The sequence below is a fragment of the Solanum dulcamara genome, chromosome 11, assembly GCF_947179165.1.
Source record: "Solanum dulcamara chromosome 11, daSolDulc1.2, whole genome shotgun sequence".
Lineage (NCBI taxonomy): Eukaryota > Viridiplantae > Streptophyta > Magnoliopsida > Solanales > Solanaceae > Solanum > Solanum dulcamara.
In genome coordinates this window covers 18,554,358-18,578,959 of record NC_077247.1, presented here as the reverse complement: position 1 = coordinate 18,578,959, position 24,602 = coordinate 18,554,358, and the positions used below count along the sequence as shown (strand labels likewise).

The 24,602-nt window shown below is 33.9% G+C and overlaps 1 protein-coding gene across 12 annotated transcripts; it reads right to left on the bottom strand.

Annotated features, from left to right (window-relative positions):
- Positions 1 to 8,689: 8,689 nt before the first annotated feature.
- On the bottom strand, positions 8,690 to 22,700 carry LOC129872082 (putative pentatricopeptide repeat-containing protein At2g02150). Of its 12 annotated transcripts, XM_055946936.1 has the most exons (9): positions 20,171 to 22,700; positions 18,055 to 18,106; positions 17,187 to 17,309; positions 16,901 to 17,025; positions 13,346 to 13,491; positions 12,999 to 13,283; positions 12,807 to 12,866; positions 9,389 to 9,486; positions 8,690 to 9,293 (listed from the first exon to the last, which is right to left on the bottom strand). In XM_055946936.1, exon 1 carries the CDS (start codon positions 22,592 to 22,594, stop codon positions 20,273 to 20,275), a length of 2,322 nt encoding a protein of 773 aa, XP_055802911.1. In that variant the 5' UTR covers positions 22,595 to 22,700; the 3' UTR covers positions 8,690 to 9,293; positions 9,389 to 9,486; positions 12,807 to 12,866; positions 12,999 to 13,283; positions 13,346 to 13,491; positions 16,901 to 17,025; positions 17,187 to 17,309; positions 18,055 to 18,106; positions 20,171 to 20,272. The 12 variants fall into 12 exon arrangements, with proteins under 12 accessions (XP_055802911.1, XP_055802914.1, XP_055802921.1 ...); XM_055946939.1 differs by lacking the exon at positions 13,346 to 13,491 and having other exon boundaries at positions 9,389 to 10,333; XM_055946946.1 differs by lacking the exon at positions 13,346 to 13,491 and having other exon boundaries at positions 9,358 to 9,486.
- Between the last annotated feature and the right edge of the window lie 1,902 nt (positions 22,701 to 24,602).

Below are 24,602 nucleotides of genomic sequence, written 5' to 3'. Positions count from 1 at the left end.
TCAATGAAGACTTCCAAAACTAGAAATCAAGTGATACGGGACCCATGAAATCAGAAAATTATGGATATACGGTTCCAAAAGTTTTGTCACTACCTAGATAAGGTCCAGACTATTAGACTCAAGTCTGCTATGTCTACAGGGAGATAAGTCATCTGAAGTAATGTCAGAGAAGTTATAAGGCCTAACGAATTGAAAAATAAGCAAGTCTATGGAAATCACTAGTCTAAGCCTAGACTAAGGCCAAACATGTTTCCAACAATATAAACTAAACACAGAATACACACCACAAGGTACGGATGATCAACAATAACAAGAAGCATGCTTCAATAACCCAAATTTCCCAAAAATAAAGCCTAAGGCATGGTTTCTAGGAATTTAGCATGATCAACACCTAAATACCCTAATTTCACACAAATCATCATACAAATGCCTAAACATGCTCAATCAAAGAAGGGAAAAATTATAGCCTACCTATAGGTTGATCGTGCACGCTCCAACTCAAGTAACCAGAGATTTTCCCTTTTGTATGGCCATAGAATATTGCCATGCTATCAAAAATAGAATAAAAACGTCAATGCGGTCATTTTAACACTAAAATTATCAAATTCGGAGATGGTTCAATTTCAGAGTCAATAATGGAAATATGGAACCCGCTTTGAAAATTTTAGAATTAACTCTGTGAAAAGGTAATAAACACTACCACGAACTTGTGTTCTAAAATGGAATAGAATTCGAGGGTTGAATCAGTGGAAAATAAGACATGCATTAAAATCACATTTTAAGCTAAAGAAACACTAAGGATAGCAGCTAAATACGTGATTTTACCTCACAAAAAACCTCCCCAATCACTTCCAAACACTCATGTACGTTCCCCCAGAAAATCCCCACAATTTGGGCTTCGAATCACTCAATTTGGACAAGAATTGAGAGAGTTATATCTATTTAAAGTTTTGAAAATAAGGTTGATCGCATCTTATCTCTTATTTAAGAGACCAGACAAAATGCTCTTCGCGATCGCAGCCCATTGATTGTCTGACCATCACAATTAAGGAGATGGGACCTCACGATCACAAAGACCATGGAGGGTCAACGCAGATCAATACCTTATGCAATCGCGAGAGGGATCACGCGATCACAGAAGCCAAAGGGACCAGACCCTCGCAATTGCAGCCATAGGCCTCGCGAATGTGATGGGTACTAGGTCCTACAATATCAGTTGATACACCAGCTGAGTTTTGGTCATTTCAAAATCCCCGATAGGATGCAGAATCCCGTACGCGCAAATAAGATATAATACCCCACCAAATTCAACGTTTTAGACTCAATAATGCATTCAAAATGCTCATACAAGGTTATTTTAATAAAAAGTGGATCCTACACCCAAGTGCCATAGTTTTTCCATTTCCACAATAGGCCTCAGAACTAGACTGGAAGCCTCGAAAAGCGAATGAAGAGTCATTCTAGACCAAACTCGATATTTTGAAACTGACCACGCTGAATGAATTTTCATCCAAGCGCATTTTCCGAGAATATTGACCAAAGTCAATCTTAGGTCAAATTTCAAAGGCTAAAGAGCCAAATGGACCCAAACTCACATCGAATGCCTTGATACTCATATCGATCATGCTACAAGCCTAATTTGGCCATTCCAAAGCTAACAGAACCGTCAGAGTTCTGTTGTGAGGTCGTTTATCTGAAGTAATGACCAAAATCAACTTTTCAAGTTATAAAAACTCCATATTAGGGAACCGGACCTAAAACCCAAATGAATAATCAGGTGACTGAACAGTCAGTTCCAACAAGTCATAAATAACTTGGGGTCTCTACAGAAATGCTCTAAACTATGAAATAAATGCATTAATTCAAAAATGACCCAGAGGATCAATACATTGTGAGAAAACCTTTCACAATTCATGGTTTTGTACTTAAAAACATACTTGAATCATAATAAATCACTTTCATAAATCATCCATAAATTCTTGATCATAAATTCATGGTATAAGATTTCAATTTCATAACATAGCACATGGGTCATTACAAAAATTATTGAAAACATAAAATTCAACTCAAATTATGCATGAATACACTATTGAAATTAAGTAGAAGAAAATTGAATCGACCCAATGCAATTTGATCAAAACCCTAAAATTTGTAGAATTAAAATTGATAGAAAAACTTTGGGACTCCGTGGATAGAAAGGATCCATGGATGAATTTCCAACATACCTTGATAATCAAAGTCTTACAATAGTAAAGGTTGAAGAACTTTGAAGATTAAAACCCTAGCTTTTCTTCCTTGAGCTTGAGAGAGAATTCGGAGAAGATGAGTTGAGGAAATTTTTGAGAGAATGGGAGTATTGGAGGGAATAGGATATATTTCAAGCTAAAAATGGTTATAGGGGTAGTTATAGGTCCAAAATGACGTAGTTTAGGGGTTAAATTAGTGGAAAAGGTCCAAAATACCCCTACTTAAAATTTGTCAAAATGGACCTACAACTGGAACATACGAATCGTAGATCCTTCTACGGATCGTAGGAATGGATCATAAAAATAGTGCACCAAAACTTGGGGTACTGGAAATTACATTTGGGACTTATGAACAGGTCCTAAGGATCGTCAAAAATGTTACGGGTCGTAGGAATGGTTCATCAAACACATCAACACTCAGTTGAAAATCCAAAACTCAGGACTTAACTTACGAGTCCAATCTACGGTCCATCAAAAGTCCTACGGATCGTAGATCCTTCTCGTCCTGATAACTTTTCAAAATCTCAAATTCAGAGTTTTTGAACTTACTCTACGGGTCCATCCTAACGGTCGTAGGAATTTCTACGGTCCATAGGAGCCCCTCATAGAGTGGGTTCACACTTGGTAAAATTTTCATTCCTTAGGACCTTTCCTACGGGTCCTTTCTATGGATTGTCAAATCTTCTATGAATCGTCGCATGACTTATCTCAGTACTCAATTTTTCCTTAAGTTCTAGTCTTTCTACGACTGCCTTCCTACGGCTCATAGAACTTCTTAGAATTGTAAGTTGGCTCATAGAAGGCTGCACCATATCATTTTTTGCAACTTTTTTCTGCAACACTTTCATTTGCTTAGCCTTCTAACTTTTGAGGTCTTACATCTAACAACCAAGATCTGGTTGTTGTAGTGAACCCCTACTGATGCATTGACGGATCTTCATCATAATTTTCTAAGCATTCTCCCATATAGGTGATTGCTCTTACCCTTTTTTACCTTACAAAATTGTACTTTTCCTAGTTCATTGAAATCTGACAGATTGAGCTCCTATGGAACTGATACCACTATCTAAACTCCTTTGAATTAAGGTCCACAATATTCTATATGGTAGTTTTTTTGATGTCTTTTGTTTGCCTTGATTTTCTTGTATCCAAATGATATTCTATGGCTCCAAATTGCATACAACTATATAGATATTTAAATCTTTTAACGTAAAAATCAAATCTAAATTCAATTTACAAACTGATTATAAATAATAATCATATATTTATAGGTCCATATCCACATTACATATTAACTTTAGTAATAATTAAATAAACATTTTAATTTCTAATTGGATACAATTTTCATGTAATGATATACATAAGGTTTTTATTCGGTTACCAATTGGATACAAACATAATTTGTTTGTATACATTGTAACACATAAGTTTTCTAATAGGATACATATTTCATACACTATTATATCTGAGTTTTAATCTAAGATGTGAATAGGATATAATTGGGATTTGAGTTTATACATTGTTTCACTTACGTTTTCATATAATGTTATGTTTATGTTTTTAATTTGTATATCAATGGGATACAAACATGATTTGATTTCACACATTCTTACAATTAAGTATTCCATTAGGATTTAGATTTCATATACTATCATACATGAGATTTATTATAAGATGTCAATGGTGTACAAGTTGGATTTGATTTTATACAGTGTTACACTTTTAAGTTTTCATATAATGTTATACTTAAGTTTTTTATTCAATACCAATGGAATACAAACATCATTTGATTTTATACATTTTTACACTTAAATTTTCTATTAGGTTCATATTTCATACACCATTATATTTGAGTTAATTCTAAGATGCCAATGGGATACAAACTTGATTGGAATTTAAAATTTAAGCAAATTTCATACAAAAAAAGTACTATATTCAACACAATATATAATATATTCCATATTTTAAAAAAATTCAAACACAAAATAATTTTTTCAGCACATAATAAATACTATAAAATTTAATCTCATTATAAAACCAGGACCAAAAACATACACGTGTTTGTCAAAACTAAACAAATATAAACTCAAAAATTCTAACTAATTTTCAGCAGGACAATTTGAATATGTCTTCCTGTTGTGACCCTCCTAACGACATGTGTTGCATGTAACATTAGAGCTCTTAAATTTAACATCAGTAAATCTCCTCTAGCGTACCGTAAGTGGCCTCCCTACTTTTCTCTTAAACCCAGGAGGCAATAATTTAGATTTCAACACATAACTTGGTATATTCCATGTAATCTCACATGGAAGAGGTTCAAAAGGAATTGCATTTGCTTCTTGAAAAACTTTATTGCTATAAAATGGAGAGCAATAATCTTCTTCGTGTAGACTTTTGTACCTAAGAATAGTCATGGAATGACCGCAAGACATCTCATCAAATTGAAAGCGGCTACAACTATATTTTTTGTTTCTTACACACACTATATACCACTTAGGTCCATCAGTAACAGTACGTATAAATTGAGTTGATGGAATTACCTAAAATAAATGTCAAATAAATAAGAAATAATGTATCGAACGTACTAAATATACTATTCATATCTTCATTTTGTTAGACAACTCAATGTTATCTTTTAGTTTAAGATCATACTTTGTTGTCAGATTTATTGTGATTTTTCCAGCCTTATCACAGTGCTTCGCATTCCATGTTTGAATGGTTATCCTCATAAAATTAAGTAGGGACACAACAGGGAGTCTCCTTTCCAACCCGTTAGTATTATTTATGGACTTCACTATGTTTGAAGTCATCGTCCATGTTCTATTAACCTTTGAATGAGCCCTTAACCACTTATGATACCCAAGCTAAAACAAATAACCTCTTATTCTCTTATCTGTGATGTCTATTCTTTCCATCAATTTCTCAAATTCTTGTAGTGTGTACGCTTTGTCATGGCAAAAAAAAAGCTTCCTTAAATGCTCAATATTTTTATGAAACTGCTTGAGAACATTGCACCACAAATGCCAAATGCAAGCATGATGACCTAACTTAATATACACCCTTGCAGTAACTTTTCATAGGCTTTCATTCCTATCGGACATAAAATACATATTCGCTCTTTCTCCAAATGCTTCCCTAAATTTCTTTAAAAATTCAAGTTCATAAATCATCATTTTTAGGATCTATTATCGTGTACGCAGGTGAGAGTATGTGACATGTTTGGTTACCAAACAAATATACTCAAATGATACACATAAACAGAACACAGTTTATATATCAAAATTATATTAAATTATATTATATGTATTTTAGATTTGAATTATACCTCCTTGATCCATTGTACTTGCAATCAGAATTGTCCCACCCTATGCACCTTTCAAGACTGCCCCGTCAACAACTACTACTGGCCTGCGGTATTCTCATGTCTTTAATAGATGCTTCCAACGCAATAAATGTATATAAAAATAAATTGACTTCTTTTCTCTTCAAACTTACAACGAAATCGGGGTAGGTTTCCTTCAAAATGTACAAGTAACCCAGAAGTTTTGCATATGATTCAATTGGGTTACTTTGTACTATTTTTATTGCTTTTTCTTTAGCTCTCCATGCCTACATATATGACAGCGAAACACTGTGTAATTTCAACATGTCTTCGGCTATATCCTTAGGGGTGTATGTTTTCTTTGGATTGATAAACTTATCCAATATAATAACAACTACAAGGGTTGTTATTCCTTAACGTCTTGCATAAACTCTATCTCTAACTGAACATTTGTGATTATCATAAAATTTTCAGATCTTAGAAAGTCCAGATTGACTCAAACATGAAGCATTCATTAACCATGAACAATCTTTAGAAGAACAACTAAGGTAATAGTTGTTTGATCAACAAAGAACAAATCAAACGAATATATCAATAAAAAAAAATATATCATAAATAAATAAATCATTAAAATTTTATCACGCCGAACTGAAATGGATTACAACGAATCGAAATTTATGTACTATTGTGTAGTGCCTTATCACCTCCACAAGCGTATTCTTGTTGTTGTAAACTTGTTTAACATCTATCAACAAATTTGCAGGGTTGTTGATTATAGCAGAACCTTCATCATCCAATTCATCAACTTCTTCTACGGTGTTTCTTTCAATTAAACGGACTGAATTATTCGAGTATAAATCAACATCAGTTCCTGGTTCTCCAATTAAACATTCAATTACCATAAAGCCACATTCTAAAATATTCATAGCCCAGTTCTTCTATGTTACGCACAATAGAAATTTGATGAAGAAATTAATATTAACTTTCTTCTGGTCCAAGTATACGCATACGCCCACATCATTATGTTTTGAATTGATGGACACCTTTCGCTCATAATGTACTTAATCTCCAAGTCGCCGACAGTTGTGTCCACTCCTAGCTGCAAAGAAATCACCTTAACCAGACCATCATATAGAGTGCTAGACTCATATATAATCTCTTCCATTAGAAAACCTACATATTTTCTTGTGTCATCAAAAAGTCGTCGTACAAAATAACAGATAATTATACAAAATTTATACCATATTAATACCAGCTATGTACACATTACATTAACTCCATACCAATTAAATATAAATACTAAACATGCCATATATCAACAGACTATATCAACTTCATACAACTCTTACTAAACATGTACTAAAAATGTCAATTTTGAACAGTTTTAATTAACAAAAAAATTACACATTTTATACTATAATTATGCCAAATATGACACAAGATTATACAAAATTTACACCATATTCATACCAACAATGTACAGATTACATTAACTCCATACCAATTTAATACAACTCTTATTAAATATATACTAATAGAAAATTCAAAAGTATATGAAATTTATCATGTATAATTCACAAATATATGAAATTATCACAAAATTCATGTCACAATTAGATTTCATCATTCGAATTAACGGATAATCAAAGGAATCACTTAATCAAAATGTATCGAATTGTTTATTTTAATCTAAAAAATTTTAATAATCGAAAACAATTTTTTTGAGTAACAGACCTGTACAAATCCCATCTATTACCACGTTGAATCAATATCGACAACAATCTTTCACTTTCCATGATAATACCAATTAAAATTTCTTCCAAAATAATGAAAACTCGTTGGCCAGAGAAAAGAAGATGAGAGAGATAAAAAAAGAAGCGAGAATATTTTCAGGAAGAAATAGTTCTAACGGATTCAACTTATTGAGCAAATAAAGGATATTAAATACACAATCAATTAAAAATGACATCTTGAAAATTTTCACTTTAAAACTGATGATACTGATTCGGTAGGCAAATGACTAAAATGCGAGCTTTAAATTATATATTGACAACAAGCACACATGTCAAATACAAAAATCTATCCAAGGTTGTTGAGATTTTCCAAGGTTAATACATCTTTGCTTTGTCTTTAGCCATATGGTATAGAAGTGTGGTTTCTGCCTGGGTTATGGACTTCATTAGGGGTGTCAAAATGAGCTCAAATATAGATTAATCCGTTCAATTCGTGTTTGGGCTCAAGATAATTTGTATTGAGTTTAATCTCAGCTCATTCAAGCTTTAACCTATTTTAAAAGAATCTTTATTAGTATAATGTATTTTCTCATATTAAATGTATGAATTACTATCTATTTTATTTCTTTTAAGATTAATCTATCCATTTATAAATTTTTATTTTTATTTTCATGAATTGAAATTCAAATTGTGGTTATAAAATGTAAATAATAATGTTAAAATTATTGAGATTAAGCGGGTCAAATTGGGCAGGTCATAACCCAACCCGAATTTGAGCCCAATTGAGTCTAACCCATTGAGCCCAAAGTAAATTTGGACGGATCATGACCCAACCTGATTTTTATTCTAACCCATTTTAATATTCTCAATTTGAACCTAACCCGCCCATTTGACACCCCTAGGTTTCATCCTTAAGATATCCAGCATGTTGGTCTAACTGGTCGGTTGTTTGGTTTGTATCTAGATTCTGTCAATTATTGAGTAACTTTGGCAAGAAACTCCTTTAGTTGCTGAGATAATTTTGACACCAAGTCAGGGAGGAGGATTGTGGTGATCAATGATCATATCCATGGCTAATGGCTTCTTCACGAAAGAAGGAAGCAGGCACAAAATCAATGATGAAACAGAGCTCTTATGCCGAGGTCTGGAAGCATAACTCTAGGTTGTCGATTCCCACCAATTGATTATTCAATGTCTTCAATATTTATTGCACTTCACACCAATATTTATTGCACTTCACAGCTTTTAACTGTCCAATGCAAGGAATCAACTTCTCTCCCCTTCACCTGTTTGCCAAACCCCAATCCACCCTCGCTATTCAAATTATAAAATTAAAAAGAAAGCAGAGCCTCAAATGTGAAGCTAAGACACTGGCCACACCAAAGAAATCACATAGTTAAATTTCTCTTCATCTTGGTAAATTGATGAATCAAATCATCATCGCAGAACAGCTCAAATTTGGCATAGAAATGATGTTAAACAAATAGGCCAAGGACCCAAATTTACAGTACCAAAGCGATGTTGAAATCGTAATTTACCATACTAAGGAATTTTTCAGCAACATCTCATTGCAACTTTTTTAAAAGAACTGGTGTCCCGTTGTACAGTATAACTCTATCCAGTAAGACGAAGACAATTAGGAAGAACACTAGCATTTCTTGCATCAACTGGAATTTGAACCTTCGTCCTCAATGACATCTGTATAACTAATAGCTGCTTCCAGGGAAAAGGCAGTAGTTTTCCACCAATGGTATTCAGAAAAAGAGAACATTGTTTTCATGTCACTGACCACTATTTTATGTTTGTCCCCTCGGTAAAGAGCAAAATTTATCTAGCTAGCATCACCTTCATGGCAGTTCCCTTCCTCTTGCTCAGTTCATCATGTGAAGATTGAACTGATAATTGGCCTCTAAATCAATGACTTAAAACAACTTCATGCTTAGTCCATGACAATGTGCAAGATTTTGGCTCTGCTGTCTCATGGTGATGTACCTGGTTCATGAAAACTGGAATAAGAAAATGTAGAATCAACAGCCAATATGGTTTCATCACTTACAAATAAACTAAGGTAGGAAATTTCCAGTTACGTTGATGGTCACAATATAGTTGTAAAAGTTCCTTCAAGATTCATGTTCAGTGATATTTGATCTTCCTCCAGCTCTCCACTGTGAACAGTAACGAGCTCCTGAAAAAATCATGAGTTGCCAATTGACAAAATTAAAAGCAAAATAATATTCTGGTCTAAGCGGTTAATTCACTTGGGGCCTTATTAACAGATTAAAGTGCTAGTTCTTGGAGGGATGATTATATTGCAAGTTAACGAAAAGAAAGACGTGTTGAGGTAAGAAAATACATCCCGAGGTGACCATATCCTTATACCATTAGGGAACCATATAAGAGGATTCAGAAATAAAGAAAACCATAGACGTTACATACCCAGATAACCATATAAGAGAATTCAGAAGAAGAAAACCATAGACGGCTCTGCAGACTAATTCCATAGAAGTTATGTTAAAGCTAACTGATACAACTACTCCTTTATCTTAGTTTCTTTGTTTTAAATAGGTCAAAATATATGAGCAGTAGTTATCTAAGTAGTTATAACCAGCAGTTATTATTAGCAACAATTATCTACAGCAGGTGATAGGAGTTATCTTTATGTTGGTGTAAATGCATGTATCTAGGAGAATATTGAAGGAGAAGAAAAATTATTATCATTATCTTTGTATCTGGAGATTTGTCCACTGCATACGGACATAGTTATTGGTTAATGCAGTGTTTAAGATCCTTGCACTTTAATTAACCAGTAACCTTTCATTATTATCTCGTTTTCATCCTAGTTTCTTTCACTAACATAAGAAAAGCCTATGCACAGAAGCCAAATATCTCCTTTTATTTTAATTGGTACACATAATCTTATAAACATCATATCCTTTCCTGATCGTTAAAGAAGCCAAAAATCCTCTTCCACACGAACCCAAAAGCATTTCCACAAGAAGCAACCCTTCTTTTGGTCAGTACCACAAACATACCTATGATACAGCATATAATTGGTCAACTATTTATGGATCTTAAACGGGAACACAATGCCACATTCAATTCAACAAACTATCAACTCTTAGCTAACTGTGGAAAGCATTTTTGAAAATGTATAAGCCAGCCAAATACTTCAAATATACCACTACATATATATGCAGAAAAGAGATCCATACATTTAACCAATTCAAAAATAAATTGGAGCTTGCAAACACCGTGAAGACATGCCAACATGGATAACAATAAGACCTCTACAAAGTTTACGTCTTTAGAGTCTCACTGTCAAAGCCCCTTAGGTTAGTTCACCAAGAAAGAAATTCACCAAGTGCGAAACATCCACCCTTTTAGCAGAACTTTGACATTAAATGAACTAAAATAAACGCACCGAACTTTATACCAGTTTGAAGTATATTTTCACTTCAGCAGTATATGGACTTCCCTTGGCCAGGAGTGCACACTAGCTTGTACACTAAACAAGATATGCTTTTAAAGGGTCAATTATGCATTCATATGTAAATTAACCTATGTATAATGTATAAACAGATGTATATGTACATATCCATGCATATCTTGTGTATATATATAAAAAAATATAGTGGTGGTGTCCGACCAGCTTGCGCACACCTTGACTATTCTACTAGATACCTGCTACCAACAGATATATCGAATAACTTTGTCACCAAAGCTTTAGCAAACAGAAAGAAATCACCTAGTGTTTTTGTAACTCCTCGCAAATTCGGGTTAGTTTTGAACTATTAAATGCTTGTGGTTAGACCAGACCCTTGGCAATTGATGTGTATTCACGGGTTGAAGTCGATATTTAAGTGTGTACCAAGTGTACAAAAAGATTGGAATTGAAAAGAATAAAAAATTGAAAATTTGGGTCAAGATACGGCAGATGTAGAGCATATGTCCACCGTCTGCACTAAAAATTGGGAAAATTTGAGGCCTCGGAAGTCTAGATGTGGAGTCCACATGAGCACCGTATGTCATACATACAGACCATATGTCTCCCACATGTTCAACATACAGACTAAATGTCCATCATATCAAACCTGACAACAAAATCTATAAAATGCAGTATTTCAAAATTTTAAACCGTATTTCATTTTGGATGAATTATTTCGAGTTATTTCGGCCTTGACTCATACCCAAACACCCAACAAGAGTTCATCATCATATAGTCAAATCACATCAAATTATCAAGGATTAACACGAGATTATCATCCAAATCCATAGATTGTTGAAAAATCAATCCAAGATCAATTGAAGAGGAATTTTTAGGGAAACTTCAAAAGGTAAGATCTATGATCTCTTATGACATTTACAAGGTGAATTAGAGATAGTATAGGCTATTGAAAGAGGTTAGAACATTGGGTATTGACTTGAATAGTCAAGAACATCATTCTAGGCTAGATTACTAGTTTCAGGAAAATAATTAAAATTTAGAATTCAATCAAGTTTCCAATTGTATGTAGAGTGATTGTTTGAGCATTGGAGCATACAATGGGAATAATTTTAGGGGGATTTGAGGTATATCTCCTTCGAAACCTCTTTTGACAATAACGGTGTTTTGAACAAGGCTTTATGCACGTGCGAGACAAACTAGCATTGAGCCTCTATATTTTGTTATATAGTATGATATATGTATGCACATATTATTTTACTCTAAGTATGGGTTATTGAATTTAAACTTGAATAATGCTTTTGAATATGATTTCTAAACCGAACAATGGCTTTGAAACACTCCTATTAATGGGAAGATGAATATGAATTATAAAAATTATACGACTAATATGTCATGTTGATAAAACGATATGAACTAATTGATATTGATTGTATGGCCTTTTATTCAAGAGAATGAATAACCGTTATGAATCCTAATGCACCAAACAACCTTGTTATTCGGGAGGACAAGTATTCGTCATAAGTTGGTTCTCTGGTGCATTGCTTATGAGCAATGGGTGCCTAATTATGGATCTCCCATCTATTGGTTTAGTTTGCCCTTTGTTGGAATGCTGATAATCTTGAAAGACTGAAGATAAAATGTATAATGATGTCATGATGTCTTACACTGAGTTTTCATGATTTACACATGTTTAATTGGAATAAGACTTGGTACAAGTATTTAAATGAAAAATACATACAATTTTAAGTGGCCGCATATACTCAGCCTTGAAGATTCCAGCGAAGGTGTAAAACAAAAGCTTAAATTAAAGAGCCAAAGTCTAGAAAGCAAGGGCTTTAGCATAATTAGAAGTAAAACTAAATATATGTGCTACAAGTTATCCAAAAAATAAAAGTTACGCCAGCATAAAAAGAACGAAGTTTAGGTGAGAATAGATAGGATTGTGGGGCCTAAATGCAAACAATTCACAGACCTAGGTTCATTATTCTAGGAGAAAGAAATGGTAGGTGAAAATGTTGCTATGTTGGCTCTTTCAAGAGAGCACTAAACCAACTACTTACAATTTCTTTGAGACTGACCCTCTTCCTTAAGGGAAAGGAACTTTCCAATCGATCAACGCCCTGCACAAGAGAAGGAAGGTCAAGAGAAAATATAGGCACTACATATAGCTTATTGATTGCCTTTTGAGGCCGATTTGGATGAGATTGGGCAAGTTCGTGATTCACTACCATTTTCCACTTGAAGTGGCTCACCTTGTTGTCACTTAAAGGGAAAGTTGCCAAAGGCTTGATTGTTGGTGTGTCTCATTGCAATCATTCTGGCAAATCCTTTCTTGAACCATAGGTAAGGGATATGATAGAAGATGGCCCCAATAGCAAAATAAAAAGGAACGAGCATTATTGTTTGCGAGGTCTTGATCATTTACATGGACACATTTTTCATTCCATTGTCAAATAAGAAGCGATCCACTTATGTTTGAGCATGATGAATCACTTTGTGCCGACCTTTTACCAATCGCCAATAACGCAGAAGTACACCTGGTTCGTGTATATATTAAAATTTTGAAACAAGTCTGTGAAAATGCTAAGATATAAAATACCAGACAATTGGCCAAGTGAATAAGTCAACTTCAATGTGGATTTGTTGTGCGAAGAGTGCATTTTGACCCGTGGTTGCCTGTCTGGTGGGAGCAGCTCCTCTATTGGGGGTAAACGAGAAACCGGACTCAACGAACCAGAGAAAAGGCTGCATAATACTAGTAGGAGCGTTAAGACCAGAGCTTTTTATAATGCTAGCAGGAATGCAAGTGAATTATTCCCTCAAAATTGGATGGCTGAAATGAAAAAATGTTACCGAGGTGTAATGTGATAGAAGGGTGCCCATCAAGGAGAAATGTAGGTTCTATAAGACAATCAATGTTTCTTCCAACACATCGACAAGATGAGCGTCACATATATGTGGATGCTAAGATTGATGTGCAGTCACACAAAATCAAATAAGATTAGAAATGACAACATTCAATGGAAGGTGCAAATAGCACATATTAAGGATAAAATGAAAAAAACGTTCTAAAGATTCTTTGATCCATATGCACCGACTTGTAGGTGTGAAACCATGGTGAGTAGAGGGGTCAAAAAAGGATGAGGTATACCTAAATCACATGGAAAGAAATTGTTTTAAAAAGCCTACAATCTCTTGAATCAATGTAGACTTGGTGAAAGATGACAAAATGGAAGGCAAAGATATATTTATGTAGGCAATACCAATTAGTTGAAAAGAAATTTTTCATGTTAATACATTTACTTTAGATACTATTTTTCTAGATGTCTTGAAGCCCTATCGGAGATTCTTATGCTAAGAAGAGATACAGAAAAGTACTACTTATCATTTTTATTTTTCATTTTGTTAATGTTGGTCTAAGATGAATTTAAGAACATGGTCTCTGAGGTTTCATATATCCGTTCGGGATTGAGAAATAGTTGTTGTATTACTATAATCCAAGCTCACAAAACCCAAAATATAAAGGAAAAAAAGAAGCAAGACATCTCTTACAATGCATTCCACTCTATGAATGGCTTCCAACACATCCTAAGAGCTTCTACCATTTCTCTTAACAATTGGAATAAGAAATGGAGTATCGTGAAGTTCTCCAACACTTCCTCCACTGTATAATGTAGAGAAGATATTTATAGTCTTTTGTACACATGTGAAACGACTAGCCATAATCCTCCCTCCATTTTGGGTTATCCAAAAGTGAAAAATATGACTAATTTTTCTTTCCAAAATATCTAAAAATTCTATTTAGGCATCAAGAGTTTATGTTGATCTCCTCTCACACCAAAAAAAGGAGTAATGATTTGTCCTTTCACACCATCGTTATAACAAATTCTCTTATCTCACTCAAATATTAAAAAGAGAAATATTTTAATTCTCAAGGCTTACTAAATAAAAATTCAAGAATAAAAAATTTGATAAGCTAAAAGCCAAGTTTCCTTCAAGAAAATCATAAAAGTTTCACATGAATCCTTTCTATATGTGAGAAATACTGGAGAAGAATATTATTGAATTGTCTATCTACATTATTACAAGGTCCTATATATAGACTATTACAATCCTTTTTCAAGTAGGATTGTACATGCTATTTCTATTCCAAGTAAGATTCTATATAATATTCCTATTCCAAATAGGATTCAATGTACTATTCGTGTTCATATTCCGATTCTAACACTCCCCCTCAAACAGGTGAATACAAGTCATATATACCGAGCTTGTTACAGATGTAATTAATACGAGGACCGATGTCGGGCTTAGTGAAGATATATGCAAGTTGATTACTCAACTTCACAAATTTTGTAACAATATTTCCCAAGAGCATCTTTTCTCTGACAAAGTAACCGTCAATCTCAATGTGTTTAGTCCTCTCATGAAATACTAGATTTGATGCAAAATGTCGACAAAACATAGAGTGATCATCTCCACTATGAGTCATGCCAACTCCTGAATTACTGTGTTGAACTTTCCAAACCACACTTGAAAAGATTGTTTCAGACCATAGAGTGATCTGCACAATCAACACACAAGTCTACTAGACTCCCCTAAGCAATAAAACTAAGTGGTTGCTCCATACATCGAGATCACCATGGAGAAAAACGTTCTTAATGTCCAAGGGATTAAGAGGCCAATGGCAAACAGCAACCATAGATTAAAAAAAGGCAAACATATGTTATTTTAGCCACGAGAGAAAAAGTATCACTGAAAATCCAGCCCAAATATATGAGTATACTCTTTTGGCAAAAGTGAAACTAAAACAGAGAGAAAATGCGGCTTGAAAACTCAAATTTGTCGAAAACAATATAGCGATCGCCGAAAGTGTTCGAAATCTGGTATAAAATATATGGATAATCACAAAATCAAGAGACTAGTTGCTATTGAACAAGAAAGTCAGGAAAATTGGCAGAAACATGCTCAGGTACTAGTGTGTGGAACTGATGTAATCGCTGGAACCCTAGATCTAGCCAGGCGTGAAGGATCTGCGACCGGCGACGTTGGTTTGGCTACTGTACCTCTTGGTGGTGGTGTTTTTTGCACAACACTGACGAAAAGTGAAACTACACAAGTCACATCTGAGGAGTCACCGAAAGACGCACGAAACTACATAAATTAGATCTGAGGAGTCACTGAAAAGAAGCATGATACTACGCAACTTAGTTATGAGAAAGTAGTCTGAAAAATGCATGGTGCTATCTATACAAATGAGATATGAGAAAGTAGTCACGGGAAAGATGCACGGTGCTGCATAAATCAGATATGAGAAAGTAGTCACCAAAAAAATGCACAACACTACGCAAATTAGATATGTGAAAGTAGAAACCGGAAAGATGTATGGTGCTACACAAATAAGATATGAGAAAGTAGTCATCGAAAAAATGCACGGTGCTAAACAAATTAGATATGAGAAAGTAGTCGCCGAAAAGATGCACAGGTGCTACACAAACCAAATTTGAGAAAGTAGTCACCGAAAAGATGCACGGTGCTACAAAAATTAGATCTAAGAAGTCGTCGAAAAGAAGCATGTTAACTACTTTATTTGTCCCGATCCCCGGATGCTTCTTAAATCAGACCTTCTCAGCATGATGATTATTTTTCATGCATTAGTATTGCCCAAACTTTGGCTAACATAATCATTGGCCAAATGGGTGGCCATATGAGTTATATCTGCTCGCCGGCTGCGGAAGCTTTTTTTAGCTATTCTCTGATACAAAGTGAGAAATATTGAAGAAGAATATTATTGAATTGTGTATCTATATTATTACGAGGAAGAATATTATTGAATTGTGTATCTATATTATTACGAGGTCTTATTTATAGACACTCTATTATAACTCTTTTCCAAGTAGGATTGTATATACTATTTCCTATTCTAAGTAGGATTCTATACACTACTATTTCAAATAGGATTCGATGTACTATTCTTATTCCTATTCTAACACTATACACCTTTTATATGTTAGCATCCTCTTAATTATCAAAATCCATGTCTAAGACCCTATGGACCACTCACGATCTTGACATAACATGTGTCATAAAATAAGATATAAAAAAAATCCTTCTTCTCAAAAGATATTAAAAAAATCATTCAAAATGAAGGTCCTACCTAGCTAGTTTTCCACCATTTTTCGGGTGAAACTCCCTTTTCCCATTGCCTATTCTTGTTTGATTTTTTTACTGGAGCAAATCATGGTAGATATCTCTCTACTTTCATTCCCGTAATCCTCTAGCCTTTCACCGTCAATTTTGTTTCGGCAAAATTCGCCATCACCAAATCCATTTTCCGATTGACAAATTTAAAACCAAACACAAAATCAGAATATGCATTACCAACAAAAAAAAAGATAAAAGTAAAACAAATAAGATTAAAATGGTTCTTGCAAGAGAGATACTGTTCAGTTGGCTTGTGGTTGAGTTGATGTGGCTCACAGTAGAATGTGCACCTCTAGTGGCTGCTTTCTCCATAGTTGAGTTCATGTGGGCAATAGTAAAGTGTGCACCTAAAGTGGCTCTTTCTGGAGCAATGTTGTGGCGGAGAGTTCAGGGAACAAGAATTATTGGGGAACGAAGGAAAGAGAAACCAAAAAAAGGAAAAATAAAAACTAGAATGGAGAAATTAGATAAAAGAAGTGTAGATAAAGAGATAAAAACTAAAGAGCTTGTTCCCAAAAAAAAAAAGATAACATCTAAAGAGAAGAAATAACCTGCTGCTAAATATTTTAGAAATGGGATTTTGACAGATTTTTACCCTTGAGTGTGTTGATTGGGTTGGCAACTGACATAGTGACACTCACACCACATGACATTTTAGTGAGGCTTTTGCTACAGAAATAATAGATAAAGCATGTAAAAGGATACACAAAAAGAAAAGGTGTACATGAATTTTTTTTCAGTTTTGGGGAGTAAAGTATGTATTAAGCCCAAGTGTTACTACTCTATGACTTAATTGATCAGTTCATAAAATCTTAACGAAGTACAAGTATTTTACCACTTCTTTAGAAAAGAAAAGTTCGGTGTTGGACATTATTAGCCAACAAGGGGATAACTCGCATAGTTTCTAAAACCAAGAGTGGGTGATTAGCCTATTCCATTGCCACACAAAAGTAGTCCACAAATTACAAAAAGCACAAGGGTCAATTACTCTTCTCTTTTGATATTTAAAATGATTTGTATCCATTTTCTTTCCAAAAACAAAAGAAGAAAATCAAACCATAATGCAACATTTCCAACCGAATCTTAAGCACCAATTATGAAACTTACCGCCTTTCCTCTGTTTCCAGGCAGGCTCAGATCTAGGAGATAACCCAATACCCTACAATAAGGATCATGGCAAAATTAAGTAATATGACCTAAGGAAGACAAAAGAACCAGTGCGTCGTTTCATATTTCGACTGCTCTCATGCTTACAATACTTGTTCTTGGTAGGGGTATCTAGCTTACAATAGTTTTGTTTAATATGAAACAATTACTATAGATGCTTTGTTTGATGTGGAACCAAGCACAAATAAACAGAATTAAAAGGATGATATTGATAAATTAGTAGACAATGGACAAGCCATACAGAGAATACAGTCTAGTTCAAGGAACAAATATGAAAAAGAAGAGAAGGATAAACAAAAGGCTCACACTTTAATCTAGGCAACTCATCTTTAACTTATTATGAATCACCACTGACTTGACTTCCCCAATTATAAGACCCCTCACAAACTAAACTTCATGGATAATTTAACTTATAACTGGTATGCCTCGAAACACATACTTTCAGTAGAGTGGATGACCCTCGTTTTCAGCAATAAATCTGACACATACAATAATTTTGTGGGAAAAAATTTAATCTTCCTTTATTGTGCTAATACTAATGAAGAACGGTGGTGGAGAGAGTTTATAAAATAATAGCCAAAGGAGCTAGATGGAAAGTTGGAACTGGTGACTGATAAGCTCACCACCACATCCCAGGACGCTTTTTTGGGACTTGGGAGACATTCTAGATCAGTGTTTTGGACGGAGAAAGAGACAAAAGGCAGCAAGGGTCTATCTCGCCTCGCGGCAAGGCGCTCACCTTTTTTTAATTGAGGCGTCAATTAATACCAAAATATTTAATTGCTTATATAAATAACCAAAAACTCAATAGCAATAACATATTAGCAAATATTTCAATTCAAAAACTAATAGTAGATAGTAGATAGTAGATAGTATACAGTAGCTACTAAAAGTGTAGAACTTGAATGACTCAACAATTCATAAGACAATTGACAAGCAATACTAGAACTCTAAAAGTCTATTCTTCTTCAAGATATTCAAATTCTTGACGTCCAATATCCATTTCATTCTATTTCTCCTCATCTTATTCCTCCTGGGATTCTTCATCAATTAGGTCAAGAAACTAGAGTTGGGCAGAAATAAAAATAGGACTAGAAAAAAAAATTAAAAAATAGGCAGATTCCAAAAATAAAAAAACAGAGAATAAAAAAACAGAGGAATGACTAACAGGAAGCTGTGCACACTGCACAGTAACTGCAGGTCTACTGGTTAAGAGTCCGAAAGAAGAAAAAGAAAAGAGTGTCTGCCTGTAGTCGGCGAAGCCGCGAAGCAGAGGATAAACAAGAAAAAAGAAGAATAAAGATGTACCAGAAGGCTGAAGCAGAAGAGAAGTGCGTTGCTGAAGAGAAATTTGAAGAAGAAAGTCGTGGTTTGTGACTTTGTCCAAATAAACCCTAATATAGCCTTTTAATTATTAAATCAAGTCAGCTTTTTTTTAGAAAAAAAGGGGTGACGCCTCTGTTGGCTCACCGCGTCGCCACTCGCCTTTGCGAGATCACCTCTCGCCAAAGGCGATATGGAGAGCGCTTTTCCCAACACTGTTCTGGATGCATCCATCATAGCAAATCAGATGGTCGAATCAAGATTCAGGAAAGGAGAACCACATGAATTGTGTGAATTGGACATCAAGAAGGTCTTTGGTCATGCTAATCTTTATGGAGTTTGGCTATAAATAGATCACATGGATAAGCCATTGTGTATGGACAGTAAAATCTTCCATTCAGTTGTACACCATGCGTCCTTTTCTGCAGTCTAAAGGAAACTAGACAAGGGGATCCTATACCACCATTTACTTAGAAAGGCATTTTACTGATGTATCAGCACTAAACTGGTGCTGTAAACTGTATAGAAAAAGTTCCCGGAGGTACACAAAAGGTTCCTACTAATTTGTGCAAGTAGGAAACGAAATCTAACAGGTTTCAGCACTATTTCAAGTGCAAGTTTGCAAGAAAACATAATCTGCACAGAACACTGAGCTTTTTATCTTAGTTTTTCTATTTGTTACATTTAGTCAACATGTGAGCACAAATGAATACAGGAACGAACTGAAACTTACCTCGGTATTGAGATGGGGTTGAATTAGATATAGGAGAGCACACTGAGTATAATTGCGATCTCTTCTGTCAATGATGTAACCAGACAACCAAAATACAATTTCTCAGGTTTGCATATTATGAACTGCAATGTCACTTGTAACTGTCGTAAGGCCTCTTTTCATCATTTCAATTTGCAATGCAAGAACTTCTTCTAGATTACCAATCTCTTGATATTTTCTTATAAGACATGAAAATACAACCTCATCAGGTTTAACACCCTTATCAATCATCTCATCAAAAAAAAATCTCGCCTGAGGCACCTGGCCATTTTTTGAAAGCCCACATATCAAAGCAGTGTAGGCATGAAGGTCAAGCTCCAAACCACTTCCGGTCATTCGCCTTCGTAAATCTAAAGCATCTTGAATATTTCCCTGCTTTAGATTTCCATCTATCAAGGAGGTATAAACTATTTTATCTGGACGTATACCTTTCCCAAGCATTTCATTGAACATCTTTTCCGCAGCCTGTAGACATTTATTTCTACAGAGGCCATGAATTAGAGCTGTATAAGCCACGACATTAGGCTGCAAACCCAATTTTGGCATAGAACGGAAATAGTCCATTGCTTCCTGGACAAATCCCAGCCGACACAAGCCATCAATTAATGCAGAATATGTCACAACAGTAGGGGAAATACCTCTTTCCTGCATTTCATTTAGCAGAGTCTGTGCTTCTAGGCATTTTCCAGCTTTAAAGTAAGCGTCAGCAAGTATTGTGTATATGACATAGTTTCCCTCCATCCCAAGTCCCTTCATTTTATCAAATAAAACTCTGGCTTCTTCAAACTTCTCGTCAGAGCAAAAACTCCATAAAACTATTCCATAGAGTAATGTGTCTGGTCTGATATTATTTTCTTTCATTTGTTCCAAAATATTCAAAGCATCCACTAGCCTTTTTGATCTGATATACCCATGGATAAGAGCAGTATAGACTTCTAAATTTGGGACAATCCCATCCTTAAACATGACCCTAAAAGCTTCTTCAGCTTCCTTGATATTCCCCGCATTACAAAGGCCATCAACCAATGTCGCATAGGTCACGACATTTAACTTAACTCCTACCTCTAGCATCTCTTTAACAAGCTTCAACGCTTCATCAACTTTACCAACTTTAAAATGAGCATCAATCAACGAAGTATAAGCAAATTCATTAGGAGCAAGACCAACCCGCCTCATGTCTACAAAGAACTTGATAGCTCCTTGTAACATTCCTTCTTTGGCAAAAACATCAATAAATATGCTATAGGTAACCACATTGGGCTTCAAGCCACTTCTCTTCATCTCATGCAGATACTCAAATGCTACTGCCATCCTTCCTGTTCGACAGAAACAATTGATGAATGTATTGTATGTTATTACATCAGGAAGACATTTAGATTTCTTCAATTCTTTGTAGAGAGAAACCATATCCTCAAGCTCCCCATGCTTACCAATTCCATCAATGAGAGAATTGTATGTAACAATATCTGGATCAATGCCTATATCCTTCATCTGAGTAAATAACCTTTTTGCTGCATTCAAATCCCCATCCTTGCACAAATAGCCAATCATTATATTGTAGGTATACACTGTTGGAACAATTCCAGACTCAATCATATCATCAAAGAACTTCAATGATGAGTTCTTATCACCTAACTTAGAGAGTCTGTGCAACAGATAATTGCAAGATCGTGCTTTGGGAAGAACTCTAAAACTTCTCATCCTTAAAAAGCACCCACTAGCCTCCTTAAGCAACCCCAACTCAACTAGTACACTAAATAATGCATCAAACACCCCATACCCCGGCTTACAAGCATTCCTCGTTGACCAAAGAACATCAAGTACATCAGAACAAGGCAACACCTTTTTATCATTACACAGGGTAACCAATTCTTTTAGAACATCATATGTATCACTGTACATTCTAGAATAGAACAAAATGTGAGCTACAATACAATAACCGTCTGCAGTATGACAAAAAGCATTCTGTGTTTTTGCCCACTTGAAAAACTTCAACACTAACTTTGGCTCTTGTTTCAATGCCAATAGAATTTTGGAGACCCAAATTGGAGCTAAAGAGGAATCAAATAGTCTGGCAATCCTAAAATCATCTTCCCATTTCTCTTCCTTTATGATATTCTTTATGGCATTGGCATCCAAAAACCCATTAAAACTATCAAAAGTATTAGTAGTATTCGTGGAAAATGGGTATCTGAAAAACCAAAGGAAGTTGTTGACAAAGAAGAAGAAGTTTTGCGGAAATGGAATCAAGGGAGTAAATGTAGCAGTTGACAAATGGCTTACACGGTCAGACTTTCTGAATGTAATACCTAATAGGCCCCGAACAAAAATTAACATGGCTTGAACATAGAAGTAGAACAAAATAGCTTCAGTAATTGACTCCATTCATTGCTACCCGGCACACCCCTTGCAAGGTATGGGCGTGTATAGCCGCGGTGCTGCTGCTGGTGAGTTTTAGGGTTTAAGCAGCGGAGATGCCAAAATTCACCACTCCAGCCGTTATTGCTAATCATACTTCTACTGTTTTCTATATATTAGAATTAGAAGTGGGAATGAGAGGATACTTTGGTAATTTACATAATGTTCAGCCGCTTCAACTTTAGAAAAGTGCTTTAAAAATACATAAATTTGATTAATTCATTTGAAAAGTGTTTTTGATTAACATTTTGTGTTTGACTAATTTTTAAAAAAATGCTTTTGAGAATCAAATTTCAAAAATTGACAAGTATCTATCCACTTCTAATATTAAGATTATTTTATAAAATAATTATTTAAACAGCTATTACAAAAATTTTAATTAAATTTTTATTTTTATTAAATTAGAATGTACATATTCAAATTTTCAATTAATAGTATACATAGATAATAAAAAAATAAATTAAATATTGATATAATATTATCATGATATTTAAATATAATTAAAATATCAAGAAAAATATATTTAAAAATTATTCCACAAATTAAATCATCACATACAAAAATTCACCACAATAATAAATAAATGTAAGAGATATATTGGTAAGTATGTATATATGACAAAGATAGTTTGGTCTTAAAAAAATAATTTTCTACTTTTTTTTTCAGGGAGCAAAATTTTTTAGCTTCTCCACAAAAGCAGAAAAATTGATTATGCTTCATATTAAAAGCAGTTTTATTGATCAGTCGAACACCTTAATTTTTTCAAAAAAAATTGCTTTTATCTCAAAATAAGTATTTTTAGCCTCCCAACAACAATGTCAAACAGGCTCTTCGTTGATGGCTATGTGCGGCTCTTGAAAAAATTGCTAATTGGTTTGCGTTCAATTATCTATTTTGTTTAAAATTTTGTCTATTTTGGTAGAATTTTATTAATTGTTTTATTTTATTTAACTTGGCTCCTACATTAAAAATAGATATTTTATTTATTTCAACACTTTAAATTTGACTATTATCTATCTATTTATACTATATTAAAAGTATGAAGGTCCTTAATAATATTGTTTGAACTTTTTGTCACTCATTAGCCAAAATCGTCTTTTTTATCGTTTTCCTTCAAATATAATTGATATAACGGAAAAGGGTCAAAAAATTTCTTGAACTATGCGAAATAGACCACTTATATCCGTCGTTATATTTTGAGATCAGAAATGCCCCTGTCGTTATCTCAAGAGGCCACAAATACCTTTAACTATATTAGAAGAAGTGGGAATGAGAGGATACTTTGGTAATTTAATTAATTTTGAGCCGCTTCAATTGAGTATTTTTTGGCTTCTTCGAGCATGTTTGGCATTTCTGCTAAAAATGCTTATTTTTAGAATCACTTTTTTAAAATGGTTTGTTAGAAAAGTGTTTTAAAAAAATAATTTGTGTTTGGTTAATTCATTTGAAAAGTGTGTTTGATAACATATGTTGTGTTTGACTAATTTTTTTAAAAAAACAATGCTTTTGAGAGTCAAATTACAAAAAATGACAAGTATCAATGCACTACTAATATTAATATTATTTTATAAAAAAATTATTTAAACATCAATTACAAAAATTTTAATTAAATTTTTGTTTTTATTAAATTAAAATGTACATATTCAAATTTTCAATCTAATATTATACATAGATAATAAAAAAATAAATTAAATATTAATATAATATTAACATGATATTTAAATATAATTAAAATATCAAACAAAGTAAATTTAAAAATCAATCCACAAATTAAATCATCACATACGAAAATTCACCAATATAATAAATAAATGTAAGAGATATATTGGTAAATATGTATATATGACAAGGATAGTTTAGTCTTGAAAAACAAATTCTGCTTCTGCTTCTTTCAAGAAGCAAATTTTTAAGCTTCTCCACAAAAGTAGAAAAATTGATTATGCTTCATATTAAAAGTAGTTTTATTGATTAGTCA

Excerpts from the sequence above, each read along its gene's own strand:
- LOC129872082 (XM_055946936.1), bottom strand. The coding sequence starts at position 22,594 with ATGGAGTCAATTACTGAAGCTATTTTGTTCTACTTCTATGTTCAAGCC.